This window comes from Prinia subflava, chromosome 1 (assembly GCF_021018805.1).
Source record: "Prinia subflava isolate CZ2003 ecotype Zambia chromosome 1, Cam_Psub_1.2, whole genome shotgun sequence".
In the NCBI taxonomy this organism is placed as follows: domain Eukaryota; kingdom Metazoa; phylum Chordata; class Aves; order Passeriformes; family Cisticolidae; genus Prinia; species Prinia subflava.
In genome coordinates, this window is record NC_086247.1 from 89,573,220 (window position 1) to 89,595,228 (window position 22,009).

General features: G+C 40.0%; 1 protein-coding gene across 2 annotated transcripts in view; it reads right to left on the reverse strand.

Annotated features, from left to right (window-relative positions):
* Nucleotides 1–6,329: 6,329 nt before the first annotated feature.
* The window catches only part of CAP2 (cyclase associated actin cytoskeleton regulatory protein 2), a 74,324-nt gene continuing 58,644 nt past the window's right edge, over nt 6,330–22,009 (reverse strand). For both annotated transcript variants that reach the window (XM_063402838.1, XM_063402832.1), the window contains 6 exons: nt 15,232–15,421; nt 14,206–14,381; nt 12,413–12,536; nt 12,108–12,190; nt 9,467–9,607; nt 6,330–7,947 (listed from right to left, as the gene is read on the reverse strand). In XM_063402838.1, the coding sequence (XP_063258908.1) occupies nt 7,864–7,947; nt 9,467–9,607; nt 12,108–12,190; nt 12,413–12,536; nt 14,206–14,381; nt 15,232–15,421 (798 nt within the window). In that variant the 3' untranslated portion in view covers nt 6,330–7,863. The remainder of the gene's footprint in view (nt 7,948–9,466; nt 9,608–12,107; nt 12,191–12,412; nt 12,537–14,205; nt 14,382–15,231; nt 15,422–22,009) is intronic.

The window sequence follows — 22,009 nt, forward strand, 5'->3', positions numbered from 1 at the left end:
GCCTCATCACCCTTTCCGTGAAGAAATTCTTCCTGATGTCCAAGCTGAAACTCCGGAGAAGAGGCCGATCCCCACCTGGCAACACTCTCCTTTCAGACAGGTACCGACAGCAACAATGTCACCCCTGAGCCTCCTCCTCGCTGACCGCCCTCAGCTCCCTCAGCCGCTCCTCACAGGACTTGCTCCCCTCAAATGCTGAACAGTGAACCAGCAGCAAGTTTAAACACAGTTCTTCAAACTAACTTTTAATCTTTAAGGTTTGTGTGTTCCATTAAGCATCTCAACCAGACCGAGAGTTCTGTCTGACAGAGATGTTAACACAGTTCAATTCTGAATTAACAAGTAATACATACCATGAACCTGGAATGTTTCCCGTGTTAAAGACAGCAAACATCACAGCTGGACAAAACCTGAAGTTTCTCCCTCTCCCTGCTGAACTATTTTCCCATTTAACCTCAACTAATTTTAAAATATGAAGTAGTTTCATAAAATCATAGAATCATGGCTAGCTTCCACTGGCCCAGGTGGCTCCAAATCCCATCCAGCCTGGCCTTGAACACTTCCAGGGGTGGGGCATCCACAGCTTCTCTGGGTAACCTGTTCCACTGCCTCATCACCCTCACAGTAAAGAATTTTTCTGGTGTATATAACAGAAATTTCCACTCTTTCGGTCCCAGAAGTTAGTGTGGAGTGAATCTTTAATACAAGCAAGCTGAGATGAATTGCCAGAGTGATTATCAAATAGTGACCCATACAATATTTGCCAGTTATGTAAGGTGCAGGCACTCACTTTGTTGCTATGGTTTTAATTACACTGGCATGTTTTGTAACATAGACCTTGATGAAATCAATATGGATAAATGTTTAGGGAAGTAGAGCAAGTTGTAGTATGATTAGGAAGGAAGAAAGAAGGGAAGATAGACAAGTGTATAGAGGAAAACATTGGCTTAAACCATCTATTCATTCCTAATAGAAAAACCATTTTTGAAAAGTGACAATAAATGTAACAAGCTTCTTTCCCTATAATATTTCACTTCTTTTTCATGAATTACAGTCTATTTAAGTTTTTTTATTTCAATGTTTACCACAAACCCTTCAGGATCAAGGAGTATCTTCCTTTTTTTTTTTCTTTTTTCTTTTTTTTCTTTTTTTTGTCTCTGTGGCCACAGGTTTTGAAGGCCAGATCAGATCTTAAAGTATAGTTACAAGATCTCGAGACTTCATATAACGCTGCTATTCACATCTAAATTTTAGGCTCACCAGGAGCAGCATTACACAGACATAAGCATAGAACTCACTATGAGATTATTCTGGATATTCAAAGTGAAACAGAATCACTGACAGCAGAAAGCAGGGACTAACAGGTAACAATGTTATGTTTCCTCATGCCCAGATTTTTCAGTTCTTAGTTTTTCAGTCTTCTGCTCAAAAAAACCCCCAAACCAACCAAGCCACAACTGACCCACAAATTCTTTAGGTGTTCAGATTTTTCTATTCTGGGATGCATACGACAGAGGTGCTGTGACAACAGGACTTGCCAGTAGTGAGACACTTACAGCTTAGGCTTTTGATGACAGAGGGTCTTGTTTCATTGCTGTGTCAGATTGCCACACAGGGCAGTATTTATAGTCTTCTGCAGCACCGATTTCTTGTTACTTTGCTTTCTCTTGTGGGTGGGCAGCTCACTGTACCAGCTGATGAAAGTAAGCAGTTGAATGCCTTGGCAGTTAAATATCCTCTTCCCTAGAAATGAGATTTAGACAAGAGGAAATGTTTTGAACTAGATCAAAAGGAGGTAAGCTCCTAAAAGCTGGTATCATAATAGTTGAGGTTTAAGGGGAATCTGAAATCCCACCTTAAGCTCTTCAAGTGTAGGTAATGCTGAAAAACCTGCTCAGTCACTCCTGAGTGGGAAATCTTTCATGGTCAATGGGAGCTAATTGAACACTGGTGTGCTGTAAATCTGCAGAGCTACAGACCTTGTAGCTTTGCTCGGTTTGGATACACCTTCCAGCATCTCATTTTCAAGGGTTTTAAACCATTTTTAAAACCAAGGAACCGACGAAGCACTGAAGTTCAGTTCTTTCCTTTGCTCAGGGGATAACTGATCACATCTCCTGCATCATGCTGAAATGTTCTAATAATAGGAGCTCTTCTAAAGAGTCCTTGGATGAGAGTTGTTGGGCATTAATCAGCAACAAGCTCTTGTCATTGCAAAGTGGCTAATTATTGTTGGGTCCAGCAGCTACAATCCATGCTATTTAGACATTTGTATCGAGTATTTCTGTTCATGTACAGAGTGAAATTAAATGCAAATGATGATTAAAGAAATTCTTATCACTGAAACCATACAGTCACCAAAGAGTGAGAACCTTCCGCCTTTTTGGGGCAAACAGCCAGATACAGAACATGAAACTTGAGCCAAAAAACATGTGTATGCATTTACATAAATATAATGTAAAACGTTATACATTTAGTGTGGAAAATGGTACAACTTTCTCCCAAATTAATTCAGCCTTTCACTTTGGAACTGATCTGTCTCATCCATCTAAGGAACTTGAAGGAGAGATTGGGTCTAAAGCCATACACAGTTGACTGAGGCAACTTCTTTCTAATAGATGCAACTTCAAGTGGAATAGAGAGAAAACAGAATCCTGATGGCTACAGTTGATAAAAAGGTCATAGCAAATCAGCTGGAGAAAAAAAAGAAGACACTTCTCCACTTTTATCCTAGGGTACACAGGTTTTTTGTGTGCTTGCCTGTTTTATTAGTACTGTTGTGTTTAAGGGTTGTGCTTAAACACCTTTGTTTGCCTTTTACCTTGGCCTTGTTTGAAGGAAGAGTAACAACAGAACACCTTTACTCAGGACTGTGGCACTGGGAAGCCCTACCCGTTGCCTAACTCCTTTCTCTGCCACATTCCCTTCTCTTCCCAGGGAGGAAATGCTGTGGTGGCGCTGCTGAAGAGCAGTGGGGCTATGGCTTTGGAGAGTGAGAGTCTTTGGTGGTCAGTGGTGATCAGGTAGGTCCTCAGCACGCAGCAAGACCTAGGGAAGAAGGGTTAAACCTAGGAAGTCATCACTGAGTTTTGGGCGGTGGAGCAGGGAATGTTCTCTGTTCTTCCATTAAACTTTTGGCACAAAAAGATTTTTCAGGGTTATTTCAACCATAAAGACGGAGTGGGTTCTTGTATTCTGGTAATCAGAACATTCCTTGGGGAGCATTGTTTATGATTTTTAGCTAATAAGAAGAAGATTTTATCATAAGTCAGGGGCCTGTTTATAGGCATCTTCAGAGAGCAGTAGCTACTTCTGGGCCATATCTTCACAGCAGTTGGGCCCAGATCACCTCCACAAGGGAAACTGAATCTGCTTTGAATGTTCTTGATAACTGCTGTGCCTGCTAGCATACCCTGTAATTGACTGAACCTCACCTCCATTTGTCTGGAAGCTTCCCCATTGTAGAAGGAGCCCCACTGAACAGCACATCAGGAGAGTGCACTAAGGGGGCTCACTGAATTGAGCCCCTGAAGCATCCCAAATGGACAAATGTTTGACCTCTAGGAAAGATACGTGAGGCACAGGGTGATGAACATATGGTGCAGTAACACTGAAGGAACTCCTGCAGATCCAGATATGCTGATGATTCAGGAAAGTTTAAGAACAAAAATTATTTGTCTGCAAAATAACTATGGCACAGGGTAATCTTAGCAAGTGCCTAATTCTCTAGCACATGGAAAAGAGTTCTGGTTTTCAAACACAGATTTGAAACTTATTTACTCACCTCTTTATCTTCAAGGGCTCTGTTAAATATTACTTTTAAGTTCAATGAGGTATTTTTAAAATGGAGATAACCTTAGCAGTGTTAAAAAAAAAAAAAACAAAACCCAAAAGATCAATTTAATAATTGGTAACAAGTAGTTATTTTTGATTCTTCCTTGTTCATTCCCCTCAAACCTTTCCCTTTTACAAAGATAATAATTTCAAGATCAAAGTAATATTAAGTGTTTTTACAGTGACTTTTAAAGGGCAGACTTCCCCAGCTCCTTGGCAATCAGCATTCACGTCCTTTGTAAACGCCGCAGTCCCGCAGGTTGTCATTGAAAGCTTGCGGAGGCCTGGCCGCGGCTGTTTCCTGCCACCTGGTGGGTACTTGGAGTCATTACCTGGCGCTTCTAATTCCCACGGGATCTTAGTAACCGATGTGCCGAACAACTCAGCGAGAATCACAGAGGGCGGGAGGGCTGAGGTGGGCAGCGAGCTCTGCACTCCACCTGGCCCCCTGCCCAAGCAGCGCCTCCCAGAGCCGCTTGCACAGGACCGTGTCCATGGCACTCCTGAGTGTCTCCAAGGACGGAGACTCCACTGCCTCTCTGAGCGACCTGTGTTAGTGTTGGTCACCTGCACGTGAAAACGGAGTTTCCTGACATCCAGAGGGAACCTCCTGTGTTTCAGTGTGTGCCCATTGTCTCTGGTCCTGTCTGGGCACCCCTGGAGAGAGCCAGGCACCCTCCTCTTTGTACCCTATTCTATTTAAGGAAGTTTGACACCCATTGAAGCTTTTCATAGGAAAAACGCTCTTTACATTTAGACACATTAAAACCTCACCTTTTCTTTTACATGTATTTTACTGGCAGATTGACAGCAACTGTTTGACCCATGCAGGTTTATAGAAATGAACTGGCTAATTATGCCAGACACATTTTATCCATATCAACATATGAAGCAAATTCACTGTTTTCTGTTTGGTAGTGGCACTGATTTTAGGGCATGACCACAATATTAGTGCAGTGTAACACAGAAATCCAGGGGTATATCTTGTGTGACAGCATGCAGTAAAAAAAAAAAAAAATCACTGGGACCTTAGGGATGCTCAGCATTTAGCAGTTCATTCCTTACTGGGATCAACCATCAACACAGATCAGTCTTGCTGCTCAAAACTTGGTGGCTGCAACTGCTCTTGGTTGAGATGACTCATCAAATCATCATTCTGCAGTTTGTTGGCTATTTCTGTTCTTAAGAGAAACTTGATTTTTCACAAAATGAGTTTTTAAACCTTTAATTGTACACAAATTCATGTGAAGTAGAAGCAGAACTTTGTTGATTTAGCACTCCTTTGTAATTTTGAATTTAATGACAGGTTGCAGGGAAAGAACAATCCAACCTATTGGAAATGTATGACAAGTACTTTTTATGATGACCAAACTGAACTGACAAAAGGTGGTTATAGATTTGTTGTTGTTGTTACATGGTTGACTAAGAGTGCTGGATATAATCTATTTCAGAAGTCTCTCTCCTACTTTTCTGGTGTCCAGTAATGCATTGAGTTGGTATCCTTTTCTTCAGTTGAAGCAATTGCCTTGGGTTTCTTCATGCAAGGTCTTCTTCCTTTCCTTTTAAACCTCTGCCCTCTGACAAAGATGTGAGGCGTGCTCAGACTGTCAGGCACATGTTGGTACTTCACAGGACCTTTTTCTGCTAAGAAACCAGTTAAAGCAATGTGCTTGGGTCTCGCCCATTGCAGGACCGTGAATGTAAAGGCAAAGGTCTAGCCACAAAGGAGTCTGCCTTCAAATGTTTAAAGAAGAATCAGATCAGCCTTCACAGACTTTGTATTTGATGTAACCCTCAGAGAACTGTAAGAAGTTGCCTGTGCAGTGATTCAAGGCTGCCTTGCTGCTTTCTGTTTATCATCAAGATTTGATACTTGGTTTGTGTCTTAACTCCAAAGCAGTAAGTGGCATCCTGCTGCTGCATAATGCCTTGTCCCCTCTCTGATGCTGTATGAAAGAAAGAGGCAGTATCTCAGGCCAGAACGCTCCAGAACGAGATCATTTTGTGGAACACATTACGATTATGATCTAAAGATTCAACAACCCTTCAACAATCCTTTTATCACGACAAATATGCGATGCCCATTTTTGACAGACGAGGCACATCCAAGTGATATACGAAGTGGACCACCTGTGATTGAAGCCAGAGAAACAACAGGAAAAGCTAAAAATAGAAGGCAAACCTTACCAACTTGCACTACATCATGATCATCTCCCTAGACATAATCCATGGAAGATACAGGTGTACCTAGAAGTGAGAATCAAGAAAAGCTCAATTTGCTGGCTGTCACCAGAGTTATGTGCATGACAGTTCAGATTTATCTGCTGGCATGCAGAATACCCTCCACTCACAGGTAGATTATGGCAGCAAAAGTGGTAATATTGTAGTGAAATGGGACGAGGAGCTACTTTTTCCCACTCCAGCTTTTGAAACAGGGTTTAAAGAAGAGAAAGCCTATAGGACAAACAGTGCAACAGAGTAAGCTCTGAACAACCTTGTTTTTAAACAAGTACATTTTCCTTTTTATTTCATAAGAAGTTTACTGTTGAAAAAATGATATATATTAAAGCAAACACATTATACACATAGGTTAAACATCAGATAGCAAAACTGTAAGGAATGAGCACTACTGGTTGTGTTGTGCAGGGTTTACAATCAAAGATATACTTAAAAACCCTTAAGAGTTAATGTACTTTCAAGGTAAGTTAGGCACAAAATTTAGCTTGTAACTAGCTCTGCAAGCATCTCGCTGTGATTTCACCGATACGAAGTATTACAAGTGATCAACAACATAAGCTGACTTTTCAAATTTTTTAAGTTTTATTCGTACTATGTGCTGAAACAGTACAAATGTATACAAGACTCCACCTTTGTTAAAAAAAGCATAGGGACTGTAAAGTAGAGTCAAAGGGCTGAACAGGAAATTACCCCTTTATTTGGGCTCTGAATTAGTATGGCATAAATCTATGGCTTTGCTTTGTGGACATATTTGAAAATAAGTTCTACAAATGTGGGGAAAAAAAAAAACCCAGGATGACACTTCTAATGAACAGGACGAGCTACAATACAAATATTTTAAAGGAACTTTATTAGTAAGGAAAACTAGCTGGTATCAGATGTGTCTGTCCTCCTTGATTTTCTGTGTAAGATGCAAGATAAAAATGTAAATTTTAAAAAGTGAGAGATGGTGTCACAAAAAAACCCCCAAAAACCCAAAAAAACAAACCAAAACAAAAACCCCAAACAAAACCAAAACAAACAAAAATTTCAAGGAGCAAAAAACCTTCAAGTAGTTTTCTGCAAGGTTTTAGCATTGGTGAGGCCCTAGCTTAGAAAGAATTACTAATTTGCAAGAAATGAGAGGGCAACAGCAAGTCTGTGGACCATAATAAAATCTTACTTCACAGAAAACTGGGAGATCTTCTAAATAATACACATTAGAAATGTTTTTGATTTGACTACCAGATTTTTTTTTAAATTTTCAGTTAGCAAAATGTATTGCTGTGGTGAAAGTTGTCCTTTTTTGTTTGTTTGAAACAGAACATAATTGCCACAGAACTGCAAGAAACTGCATACTTTCTACAGGTACATTTTTACTGCATCATACAGGAATTGCTTAACAGGTAAAAATAAACACCTTTAAGTCTTAACACTGTTTTTGATTAGCAGAAACACAAAAAGGAATGCACTGAAGCAATATGATAAAAAAAATGTAATGTGCAGTATGTTGGCTTAATGTATAGAGTATTTCAAACCAATGGTGTGGCTGGAGGGTGGGGGCTTAACCTATTACATTCCCATTCAGAATTAAAATTATATGTGAAGGCAAACTGTGTGGAGATGTGACCAGGACCGGGATGGCTAACAAAAGGCTGCCAGATGTGTTACTGTTCCTAGCATGCAGAGCTAATGCTTGAAGGCCTATGACAGCAGCATGAACTCCTGCTACTCCTAGTTCTTTACGTTACTGCTTTGCGTGTGCTGGCCGCAGTCTGGCCGCGGTCAGCAGTGCTCTGTGGCGTGAGGAAGTCAACCCACAATCTCTGCAGGTTCAGTGACCAACTTAGATCCATCCCACGCTGTCTTGAACTGTTCAGGAACCGGAAATTCTTTCTGGTAGGAAACAAAAGCAACAGTGACACTTAAACAAACAGGGGATATCTCATGAAAACCGGCGGAATACTATTAGTTCTACATGACTGCAAAAGCATTGATAGCTCAGACATGCCAGGATCAGAGAGAAGCCTTCTTCATTACCCTAGGAAGCTATTTTACAATGCCACACAGGAAAAAGCCTGATTGCTCCCCACTTTCGAATAGCCTTGGTATGGTACTACTTTGCAATAATCCCTCTCACACCATTATCTGCATCAACTAAGTAAATAAGCCTCATGTTAGAAACTACTTCAGATTCCATCACTGTCTGGGTTGGAAGACAGTAGAGAGGATTTGGATATGGAGATTAAGCCAATAGTCTAATTTTAAGGACAAAAGCAATACTGTAATATGGAAGAATAAAATAAAATTAAAAAGCCCAATAATTTTAAGTGTGATACACTTCAAAATAGCATCCTTTGTGGGGTGCACAAAATGAAGGAGAACATCAAATAAAGTGCCCTTGCATTCTACAAATTTACTGAAATGATGGGAGATGTTGTTGAGTATTTCTCTGTACCCAGTAAACAAAAAATTACATGAAGAGAAGGACTTTTTGTTCAGACCTGAAAAGAGGTGTTTTGACAGCCAGTAATTTTGGTGATTTTGTGGCAAGACTGACCAAAAGGACTCTTTTTAAAAAAGAAATGGGTGAATAAGCACCCACTAAAAATTGTTGCCTTTTTGCTTGTCTAAAGCTGGGCATCCAGCAGTCACATTTGGAAATGTGAAGCACAAAAGTTCTCATTACACATTTTATTTCATAAAGCCTAAACCCCTGTCCTAATTCCAGCCCAAAAGACTAACAAGAAATTTAAGTTCTGGCTATGGCCATGCGCTGCAATTTCAACTCTTCTCTGTTGAGGACCCCAGGGAACTATTATGAGCACACTTTGCCTGCTTGTGCGTGAAGTGTCAGAGCATGACTTCACTAGAAATGCCACTGGGCACAGTATGAAAATTGTACTAGAACAGGAAAGGAACTGGGAAAATGCACCAGTTTAAGTGGGTTTTAAGGACATATGTTGAAAATAGTACAAAGTACTACAGCTACTACCCATGTATCAATAGCTACAGAAAAAACAAGAATGTTATACTCTATTATTTCACCTGTAGTAGTATTGTATTTATCTTAGTTTTAGACTCATCATCTTCAGACTTAAGTGCTCTTCTGTGAAGTTAAGTTCTTTAGGAGATTATGCTTAGATACAAAAAAAGATCAAATGGACAGGACATGAAGCCATTATCCATCAGAATGGAAAGAGAGGACATAATTTCTGATCTCTGAAATTACTTTGTGCCCCAGAAAAGAAGGAATTCTTTCTCCTGAGATACAGGGACATAGAGATTAAACTGTTTTGGATGATTTTTTGGTCACATGTGTGTTACATCAGTTTCTTTCCTAGCAGCCTTAGTGCTCTTAACTGCCAAGACTAGTATAGAACTGAAAGGGAATTAAAAAAAATATCTCACTCACATAATCACCATCTTGGGGGATGAGGATGTTCATCTCGGATGACTTGGCACTCACAATCTCACAATCCAATGACTCCTCACTGAGGTAGATGTGGCAGCCTTCTGTTTTGTTAATAGAAATGGTTGGCACTTTCCCCATCACCTGCAAAATAAAATCTACTTAACATCAAATCTTAAAATGCAAGCAGAGATACTGTTAATAAAATCCTCACTGCCTTCTACGTCTAATTTTGACCACCAGCATCTGACCTATGTGTCACCTGTCTGTGTCATGCTTTGATTGATTTGTTGGACACTGAAAATTCTTGGTAACAAAGACCAAACACAACAGCAAACCTGTAATATCCAGCAAGCTTTTAATGCATAGTTTGATGACAGTACTTCTCTGATTTTCTCTAATTTCAGTGATATTTTTGTGCTGATATTTAGGCAGTGTTGACCTTGTACATCAGTGAGAATTGGCTAAAAAGTCAAACATGTCAATTCCAACCCAGTAAGGGCAAAGGAAAGATCCTGGCATAAAGTAGTACACAACAAGGGATTTGTAATACACTCTGAGGACTTCAAAGCTCTTGCAGCATGCAACAGGAAAGGGTTTTTATCCCCTTCAGGCAAGCTACAGTTCTAAATAAGTGCTAAGATCAATTTAATTAAATCTCTAAAACTATTTTGTATGTCTCTTTAAAAGCAAGCACAAGATTCACTTGAGGCCAGGAAGGCAAATCTCTTTTTTACAATTTTACAGATTGGAAGATTTCTTTATGGCTAACAGTCAGACTCACTGGTTGTCAGTAAAAATTCCTGCCCTCTCTAGCAAGGACGGCAATATATTCTGGACATCAAAACAGCAGAGATTATCCCAAGCCATAGAACAGTGACAGCAAGTGACAGAGATGTACTTGTTAATGAAATGTCTCACATCACTTAATTAAAGAATATCTTTCAACTTCTTTTCCTGAAATGTGGCAGTAAACCCAGTGGTCTGTCCTCTTGCATCCCACCCTTATCCAGATGTCTGAGCTATGCAGTGGATCAGTGCATCTTAAAGTTCCTTTTTCTTAAATGGGTTCTTATGCAATGGAGAACAGAAGGAAGGGTTGTTTAAACAATTTTGCAAATATCTTGCAAGGAAAAAAAAAACCCACTGAGATGAAGGAGAGACAAGCAATGTGGCACTGAAATCACTACAGCAGAATCTGTAGGATTAATTTACTGAAATCCATTACATTAACATATTATGTGTTTGGACATTATGAACTCAGGTCTCCAAATTACTGAAAAAACGGAGTGCTGAGCACTTGGCACACGCCAGCCCTGTGGGAGCTGCCTGATTCGAGCAGCTACAGCATATAAACAGACCCTGCCTTCTTAAGTGGATCTCCAGTCTGCTCTGTGACATGCATAGAAGCCTCATGCAATATTCATAGAACATGATTAATTTTGATTCTAAGAATTTTGATTCTTATAAAAGGTATTTCCACTTTATTTGAGTGTTAGCAAGCTGTGGTTTTGCTATTCATTACATACAAATGTTTAGGTTTTCATGAATAGTTTAAGAGGTAATGATTAAAAATAATTATTTTAAAACTGCTCAAATAAGTGTCTGGGATCCTTAACTAACTGCCTCTGCTGTAAAAAGACATGCAGTGATCATGAATAAAACTGATTGTTACAGTCCAGAAGATAATGCACAGTTGGTAGCAATGTCAGTCACTTGCACAAGGTTCAAAATATAAAAAACCCATCTTGCTCCAATTCCCTGTGGTGGCTGTGACCATTATTTCTGAAGTATGGAGCAGGACTGCCTATATTAATGTCATACAGCAGGCACAGCTTCATAAGCAAAAGACCTCACTTTGAAGAGTGGCAGTTTAATGTAATAATTAACATTTCTCTTCCACTTAAAATAATACGTCCTGGAGACCCTTCTTGAGATTACATTGTGTGTGTCAGACACAACCCAGTATTAGAACAGGTAGTCAGACCTCTTTGAAATGGGATGACTGAAGTGCTTTAAATGTCAGGCAGACTCTGTATTTTGAGCAGGACATGTGTCCCTAGTAGAGAGGGAAATGTGTAGATTAAAAATACCTGTATTTTCTTTTCATGAGAATCACAAGGAAGATGATCTCTAAATAAGCTTTTTGAAGGCAAATAAGTACATTACTTAGTTATTTAAAGTGTCACATCACTGGCCAGGGAGATGGTTTGAAATCCCAGCACCTACTTTTACTTCATAGCATTTAGTTGTCCTTTGACAGTCTTTTTGAACATTTCCATTGAGAGGATAAGAAAAGAAAAAAATCTTGTGCACTTAGAAATAAATTAGCTAACTGCTAGAATTTCTTATGTGCTTTTTCAGGTGCTAGGATTTGCTTAGCATGAAAGCAAGTGTACAGATTTCTCAGCTTCACCAGAACCAGAAGACACTGGGCTACGGGAGGTTTGTTCAGTGATAGTAAATAGTTTTCACAAGCATTTTCTAAAAACATCAGCAGAATTTAGTACATATAAAGATCCATTTGGATACTGCTTACTTTTGTTGGGCTCTGTGAGTTTTAAAAATCTCTTGTAACTTCATATTGGGCATTTTTGCCCCCTCTTGTTCTAGGTCTGTCTCCATCTCTCAATTAGGTATTTACCTGAATCTGAATATCCCTGGAGTTGATCACTTCCACGATTCCCACAACATTGTCAAACACAAGGCCAAACTTTTTGCAGTTGTCTAAAATAAAAGCAATCATAAATAAGAAAGGCAAGACAAAAGCAAATACATGCACACCTGCTACATTAACTACAAAAATTCCCAGTCTTGCACTGCATAGCTGAATGACTTTATTCTTGTGATCAATCATTAAAGTGAATGGAATGATTCACATGCATTATTAATCACATAAGTCAGTTTTTTCAGATTGTCACTTAAAGCCCAGCTGAGCTATCCACTCACCAATAGTAATTGAGTTGATTTTTCCTTTTATCTGAAGTGTAGATTTGTTACACTTAAAAATGTAGGCCACTTGCTTGAGTTCAGTGTTGTTAATGACCAGGTCATTCTTATCCTCTTGATATTCCTGTTTCAAAAGAAAGTTTATTTAATTGGTTGTCTTTACTATCAGTCTCTAGCTAACAGTCAGACAGAGTACAGTACAGTACAATTTATCCTCGAGTCATTGCATCTTCAGTTTCAACAGAGCAATATCCTTCCTGTGGCTTAACATCCTAATCTGCTTGGTGACCAGATACCTCACCTAACTGACCCTTAGATGACACTGCATCTTTCAGAGCTGCAGAGCTGAAGAAGTTAGCACGGACAGTGATAAAATCCATTAATTTTGCAGTGAAGATGTTATGCTCACAGCAATTTAAAAAGGCACTCACAAAGCTGTTGTTTGGCTCCCATCGGATTCAGACTGAAGAACAGAGCAAGCTTTCCTTCTCCAAGTGTTGTATAATGTTTGATACAGCATATTGTGAACACATACAGGCACTACCATATACAATAAAGGAGTAATAGGCAAAGAAGCTTCCTTTCATTAGGCTTAAAAGAACAATTACACTCCATGGATATCCAGGAAAAGCAAGGGATCCACAAGCCAAGTTCCAAGCAGTAGAACCATAAGGCAACAGAACACAGGCAAACGCTGACTGCACCTTATGCAAACTGGACTCCACTGTAATGTACACTGACTGTGTATATAAGCTTCTGCATGACCAAACTGCATATTCTTTCTGCTCCCTCTTAAGCAACACAGTTGTTAGAATTCTGGAAACTTAGATTTTAAGACTTTGGTATATAGTAATAGATGTGGGGCAAGATGGAGACTTTAGGGTGAAGGCTACTTGTTCTTTTTTTCACCTTCTTCTTCATGGGTTTGGTTGGTTTTCTGTAATTGGTAGATAGAATCCGCATTGTGGACTTCAAGTAGTTAGTTATTGGGTTTAAAGTAAAAACTAATTTAGGTGGCATTTCGTAATTGGACGGATTGTCCTTGAAAAGACCTTGTAAAGATAGAGAAGTACTCCATTTTACCTGCATCCTTAACTTCCTAGTTAGAGCTCATGGCTCATGAGGCTGTAACACAGACAAGGAATACTAAACACCAAGTCCAAACACGAAACTGTGACTCCTGTGTATTAATCCCGACCTTGGCAGAAAAAGAAGCCAGAACCATCACACACAGTCACATCAATTTTCATTCATAGATTCTTTGGTATATGCCTACATAAATTAACACCCAAACTTTAAACAAATCTTCTTTTTCCATCTGTAGTTTGGGCAAAAGGAAAACACTCCTCTACTTTTAGGCATGGAAGACATGCTTGCATGGAATGGCGATGAAAAATAAGCGTGTAATTCCACTGGTTAGGGAAACTGGAGAGAGTGGTCTGTGATGACTGTTCTCTCTCTTTTACAGGAATGGCCTGCAAAAACGGATTTTAATTGGTGTTCTCTACTGGACTTGTTTCTGGGGCATTGTCTGATTTTGCAAGGAATTTATATGCTGCTTCTGATATTCTCCAGTGAGATGAATTAATAAGTGATTCTCAGAGCCAAATTAATTAACTTCAGATCCTACAGGATAGTAAGAGTTGAACTGTAGCAATGCAGAGAAATGAAGGACTCAGCCCATTTTAGTTGCAACTTTGTTTTGTTGCATGTTAATGACAGACAAGATGTTTCAGTGCTCCTCCTGGTTTGCAATGTGCAAGCTGCAATTCAGAGGTGTGACTGGAACTCACCACTCTCCACTTCTTTCCCTCTAGCTCCAAGACAGGGGCATGGTTCTGCTGTGGGGAATTCTTGGGAGAGGTAGGACTTGGAGTATGGCTTTTTGTTGGAGAACGAACAGGTGGACCTTGGGCACGTAGGCTGGGGTTCTTGTGAGTCTTCTGGTCATCAGAGACATGTCGAAGCCCTAAGAAAACAAAAAATGGTGCTTGTGAAAGAGAGGCTGTTTTCCAATCCTAAAAGTGCTCACATTGAAGCATGAAAAGTTTGTTTGTAATTGTGTTACGTTATTCTCTGAAATAACACTTTTTTTATTTCCTCAAGGTTTACCTGGGTATTGACCTAAAGTGTAACTGCTGACATACTTTCAGCAGATCAAATAAAAGCTCTCCTACTGTGGATGGGCTCTTAGTCTCTTCAACAGAAAATCCCACAATGCCTTCTAGGTCCCTCTCTGTAGCAAGCTCTGAGGGCTTGTTGTATCATGTTTTTCCATCCATAAAACAGAGTTTCTTTTTCTAATTTATGACAATATTTGACCTATCCCTGCAGTATTACATGCAAATATATCAATCATAGAGATTGATAAGACATACAAGTGTAAGACATACACTTAAATTACAATTGTCCAATATTAATACAAAAAGCTTTACTTCACCTGACATGTAAAACATTTTGACACAGGTTTGTACACTCAGTGTGAGTCAGAAAGAGGGATAAAACTTCATTGCAATTGCAGCTTAAGAGATTAACCATCTACTAGGGGCTGAAGATATCCAGCTTGGCTGCCTTAAAATTAAAAGGATACCTCTAAATAGTGTGAATGTCAGGTATTATGTCACTGAACTTCTTTGGGTGCTGTGGCTTCTAAAGGAGGTGTTGGTGTGCAGCCTTCTCCGCCGGACCACTGCAAGCCTCAGGAGGATCTGAGCTGCTAGGATGTAACTTTAAAATGCAGTGAAAGTGAGGATAGTACGTGTAAAAGCTCTTGATGTAGCCTGACTCCTGGATCGCGGTTCGGTTTCTTTTCTCCTGACCTTTGGTGATCGCCTCTCCCTGGTTAAGCTGTGCGAACAGCGCTGAGCGGGACGCGGCTCCTTCGTCCTTTGCGGATTCCGTGTCGAGGATGGGCGGCGGTCCCGGGGGCGGCGGCGGCGGCGGCGGCGGGGAAAGGCAGGAGCCGCTGGTCAGAACAGACCGCATGGACATGGGGGACGCGACAGGACCCTGTTCGAGACAGAGGGACATTATTTTACATACAGTGTTTCAAGGAACATTGTAGCACAATGGTTCTTATTTATTAACATCCTCGAATGCTGCGAGTTCGGGTGACTCTGGAAAGCCCCAGGCTCAGGAGGATTTCTGGCTCCATAATCGAATGTAATCCTATGAATCCTGCACCTGGGCAAGCACAGCTAGAAAGACTGACAGCCCACAATCTACCCTTACTGCAGAACTACTCCACCTAAAATATTTGTCTCAAACACTTGTAAGGGATGATGTTAAAAATCTTTAACAGCAACTATTCCATAATTTATTCCAGTGTTTACCTACATAAAAAGGAAAATGTGATTTGTTTTTTTTTTTTTAGACAAAGAAAATGTTTTGGTACAACACAAGTAACTAAGAGAGTCATGAACTGTCAGTTACACGTAGGGAACATGATCAATTGTATGCAAGATGTAAAATGCTATTATTTGAACTGTTCAAGTTATCTGTAAAGATTTAAATACCACAGAATGTAAAACTATGGCAATTCAATTATCTTGATTCTGAAATTCAATTTTTGAGTTTTTAGTTCAATTTCTTAAATTCTTTTTTTTTTTTTTCAGTTGCAGGAGATCACAGCACACAAGTTCTGAGTGAAGGGGGTCTTGGCAAAGTAAGTAACAATCTTTCAGTTTGTATGATCAAAAGTACATATTTTGGTCTGAATTACTATGCTTACATAGAATATTATCAAACAGACATAAAATACTAATAATTAGATGACTAGAATTTTAGAAAAATGCCCTAACATCCTAATAATAGATGTTAGAGAATCTGAGAATCACTTTCACTATCTGGCCACTGAGTGTCACTCTGATCCTACCTCTCTGCAGCACAGAAGGAACTTTAAAAAGAACTATTGGGAAAATTGGTTCTGATGAGTTCAGCTACAGAGACAGTGTGCATTGCAGTAGCAAGTATTCAAAGGTGGGCAGATACAATGGGAAAATTACAGAGACTTACGGAGTCACAGCTCCTCTAACTGGCTACCTTTGTTAAGAGATACAGGTTGTTAGTATGTCCCTGGTAATCCATCCTGGAAACAGATATTGCTTAGCTGGCCTGTGAGGATATTTTTAACCATTTATGGTACTACTCCTTCTGCTTTCCACTAAACTGAAACAGCAAAGTATTGATCTGGTTCACGCATCTCACAGGAGTGAAAGCTACAGCTATTTTTTAAAAAGTAAAACTTGTTCTGGCCTGTAATCCCAAGCTGATAACAAGAAAAGGTCTGAGGTCCTTTTTTACTTACATGCTCCTTTTTTACTTACTCTTCAGATAGACTTTAAAAACAAAATAGAAGTCCAAGGTCTCCTAAGGGAGTAAGCTCTCGTCTTGTTATTAAATCTTTTTGATCAAATGTAAACAAATGAGAAGATTCTCCTTTTGGAACCAATTATCATTTATTGTCAAGATATACTGGGACTAAAGTCAACTGCTTTCTGAGACATTCCGTTGTTGCATGGATACATTTAACCCAGAGCTTCTGCTTACATACTTCCTTGTTACAGCTCAGTGTTTTAGGCTGGGGACAACTTCTTCAGTGGGCCCTCAATTTATAGTGCCTGTTCCCTGCCTCTGCTAATGCCAGTGAAGTTACTTGCAGCAGAGTCAGCAGAACTGTGAATTATTGTAATTTAAAAAAAGAATATAAGTGGATTTGGTGGTACAATCAGTTATTGCTGCCTGAGGTGCAGTACAGATCTTCCCCTTCTGTTGCCTGCAACCATAGCAACAGAATCCACTATGCCCTGGTTATCCAGAATTATGAACATTGCATTTGCAGGGCTTTTTAAAACACTCAGATACTCAGAGATGGCACTCACCATTCACAGTGTGAACATGCAGTTATGAATTATGTATGCTTTATGAAAGGCAATTAATAGCAGTAGTGCTAGTGGCTAATAACTTTTAGTCTGAGAAGAAAATTCGCTTGCCAAATTCCAGACTGACGTCTGACTTCTCAAAAATACCTACTGCTTCCACCTGCCTATCAATACAGTGCTTTGATTTTCCAGAAACTTGTATAAGACTCACACATTTAGAATTAACACCATCTAAATTGTGCTAAGGCTGCAAAGACGCATTAGAGAAAAAAATTTCTGGAAGCTATCTGGGTATTCTGCATGTAACACAGAGTGGTAGGTCACTCTGGCACTCTCTTTGCTTCAAGTGTCAAACTCAAGGCCATGACAGATCAATGCAGGACTCCAGCCTAAAATAATGCTGAATATTGCACCAAAGGAAGTTTCCCAAATGGCAGCTAAAGCATGGGAATATCCATGTAATGAGATAGAAGTAAAACTCAGAGGGGTTTGTCTGTAGAAGTGGGTCATCTCTCTCCCAGAACTCTGAAGGACCTATCTTGTCAGTGTACAGATAAAAGGAAATATTTTAAACACATCAGTTAAGTTTGGACATGGTTTTGTATGACTGGAGATTGTTGTCGTATTTATTTTCAAGAAACACAAGATGTAGGAAAGGATCTGGGAAACCAGGAGCTTTTTTCCTTATTGAGCAGTACTGATGAACAAACAAGTCTACTCAAAAATCTCAGTTATTGACCTAAGCAGCTGAGACATCCTAGTCCTTTAAGTGGGTTTCAAAAGTAAGAAAAAAAATGTATTCATTGCAGTCATGCTGCCCATCTGCCTCTTGGCAGGGACTTTTTCTGTACAAGCCTGGTCCCTCCACCTAAGTCAGTGGTTATCTCCACTGAGCACAAAAGATTTTGAGTTAGATCTAATTAAGAACATAGAAGCTGTCACAAGGTAAAGACACCTGAGGTTTTGTCACCCTTCCCACTTTTCCTCTTAATTTTGTTCAGTCACAGAAATAAAAGACTGAACCTTGGTTTTTAGCTTTTCTCCTGCATGGCAAATCTCATCTAATTTAAGACCTGAGTTACAGCTACACAAGCTAACTGATATTGTAGCATGCCATTTTCAACATCTAGGGCCGTTCTGGAAACTGCAAACAATTTCAATCATAAATTAGGCCAAAACTGAAGGACTGGAAAAAAGGTCTCTACAGTACAGCGTTTAACTGCTCCACTGTAGATGTCCCATCTTACAGCACAGACTCCTCCAGTAGGATCATCCCCCATTGAAATAAAATGGCACGGAAATGACAGACAAGTCTCACTAATGAGAGGGTGCTGGGAAGAAGGGTACAGTCTAACTCTGGTCACAGTCTTCTTTGCTTTGCCATTTTGATGTACATAACTGGAGTCAAACAAACATCCAAATGAGATGGATTTTTTCTGGGAGAGTGGCTCAGGGAAACTCTCAAAAGAGGGTAGAAAGCACAAAAGTGAACTGGAAATGCAGAATACATACTTCACTCCTTGCACTCCCTGCATGCCAGGGAGATGGGACCTGTGCTGCACTCAGACACACTGAGGGAAAGGGCAACATAAAAATCAGCCAAGTGAAGTAGTTCCAGGAACTTTTTTTAAAATGCATTTTGACATCTATTAATAAATGAGCCTCCAAGTTACCAACCTCAGTCACTGGCAATTGCTCTGCTTTCCTAAGTTACTCTTCTAAGACAACATACATCCTCAGGCTCTAGAATATTTCTGAACCAGGCTCTTAAACTGTTCTGGTATCTGGTAATACTTGTGTATAGTCCTATCCAATTTCAACAAAAGTGCCCTTCACAAAATCCATTCATTTCTGTTCTGTATAGGGTGGTGTTTGTGAGAGCTGCCAGGAATAAAATAGCATGTTACATGCCCACAAAAGTTCATCTATCCTACAGCAGCAGGTGCTTAGCAGCTTTGCTATTTGCAAACAACTCTTCAGATTAACTTCACGCAGATGTTAACAACAGTGTGTCTTTACATAAAAAGTATTAGGAGCCATTTGGACCAGTGAAAGCGGTTGTTTGCAAGCTGCCTTTCTTCCTCTTTTATTTCAGCTGTTTGCCTCGGCAACAGCTGCTGCTCTCAGTGCTGTGGTGTCTGTAGACACCATGTCAAGTTATACCGATAGCTGACTGCCCCCTTCAACATGCTCGTGGGGTCATTTTTCCATCACTTACAAATATGCCCGTAGTGGGAATTATCAGGGGAACAGAGAGAGTCGTCCTTGCTTTGTAAAAACGTAATAAAAAAGTAAGCCATAACTTTTGACCTGGTAGCTTTGCATCATAGTGAACTTGATGTGCTTCGAACCGTGCTCCTGAGCTTTTTGAATTGGAGAATGTAATACCCTGAGTAAGGTCCTATCAGGAACAGGAGATGCAGGCTCTGTGACCATGTACGAAGAGCTCTGTAGGGGATAAAACATTCCAGAAATTTCCTCTGGGGGAACAATATTGCGTTCAGCTTCCAACCCTGCTCTAAATGGGGTGACAGGAATGGGTCAGGGTTTGCTCCTTGCTGGATAGCCCCAAGCTATCTGCAGAGAGACCCAAGGACCTCCCACTGACTGTGGCAGAGAAGTTTTCTTTAGCAACAGTGTCTGACGCTGCTTGCAGTTCTGGGTCTGATAAATGTCACTGTGCAAGGGTTTGCAGGATTGTGGTACAGCCCCCACGTATGTTATACTTCTACCTTTATCTTGTTCAACTGGCAGAAGGGGGAGGTACACTTCTTTTTCTCACCTAACTGGCTCGCTGGAAGAAAGAAATGATTGTTTATGTTGAGATAGCTGCCTGGTTGAAATTCTCATTTAATTCCCTTGAAATTACAGCAGAGCTGAGTGAAGCCCTTTGCTTTTGAGAAGCTGGGCCTTGTTAAGCACATTTCTCCTAAAGGCTTCCTTTCCCCAGAGCACAGGGCAAAGCCAATCTTGTTAGAGAAATAAAATGTTGTTCATATCTGACACAAGTGCTCTGGATGCCATACTGTCACTAATTTTTGGTGGCCGTATGCAGCTTGACATGTCTTCAGGTCTGAACCCAGCTACTGAGAGACAGTAAGAATTTCTTTTTATGTCTTATCACAGATGTTACTATTTCCTGAGCTATTCTTGCTGAACAGCTCCCTGGGTTAGCCTTCCATGTCACTGTTACTATATTTGTAAGTGCTGCAGCAGCAGGGAGCCGCAGTCAGAGGCTCCTATCTCTGGGGATATGAGGGGCTTATGTGCCGGACCCTGTACAAACACCCACAACGTTCCTCTGTGTTTATGCAGCCTGCAGCTGACACAGTGCAGCACAGAAACCAAGGGGAACAAAGTTCTTGTGCTGGGAACCTGCTGTGGAGCATCTGAACAATGCATTTCTTGTAGCTGCAATGATTGATTTTACTCTAAGCCAGAAGATTATAGGCATCTATATAATGCATAGAAATAAATGATATGTGCATGTGTATGACATACAGTACCTATTTCGTTAGTCATTCCTATTAAAAGGTAAGTATCTATTTGCAGCTGAAGTAACAGGTGGCTTTGAAAGAGATCATGAAATCCCTCCCTTAATTTATTGAAAAGCCTTCTTTTCATGGCAGCAGACAAATAGGAATCCTAATGGGGAATACATTGTTCTCAAAAAAAAAAAAAAAAAAGAAGGGAAGGATGTCCCTGTTTTCTTCTCCTTTACAGTAATCCTAGTTTCACACCTAAAAATATTACAGCATTCTGTACTTTTCTTTCCATATACTTGCATAGCCAAAGACAAGAATTGAGAAGCTCACAATATCACATATCAACCTCTGGGAACAGGTGGACTGTGACTCAGGGGCACAGAGCTCTTGTTAAGGTGTTTTTTGTGTAAAAGTAGCTTAGCACAACAGTTCTATTACGTACCCTATTTAAGCCACCTGTCTGCAAGGAGTTATGCTGCCCAGAGAGCTGCAATTTACTGGATGAAACAGCTGACTTACAGGGCCTGTAATCTTTGTCAGTTCAAACACAAAACAACAAAACCCACGGCAGGTTCTTTTCTTGTTATTGAGTCTCAGCAGAATTATTTATCTGTAGAGTTTTCAAGCTTTGCAGCCCCCTGTTAAAATACTTTTGCCATTCATCACCTGTTCAGAATTTAAAATGATGCTTACATGTTCAGAGTTACCCAACCAGAAATGTTTTATAAAGCCATGGTCTTCTAAGTCATTTGAGAACTGTATGATGATGTAACTGCCAACAAGTAATGTGTCCCAACAGGCAGATTCAGCCATCTGTTACTTATAGAAAAATTTGGTTCAAAAGAAGACCAATGCCTTTAGCAAGAGAGTAAAGTTTTAATAGATGTACCTTTCCTTGTCTCTCTATTCTGTATACCTTCAATTTTGTATTTCCTTTCCCTTTTCCACTGGAACTAAGCTGCATGCCTCGGCCAGGTTTTCCCTTAATATGTCTGAATGTGCTTGGTCCAAGTTAAGAGAATACAACTGATACACAGTAAAGACAAATATTTTCAGTCACTGCTGGAATAAAAGAATAAAACCACTTTCTTTCAAAGGGATGGGGATGTGACTGAGGCAGAGGCAGCTATTGTAGAGATGCCAGGATAGCCAGTTTTTAAATCAATCCTGTACAAAAATCCAGAACACTGCCTAGTCTCTGAGAAAGAAACACTTCCAACTAAAAGATGCAA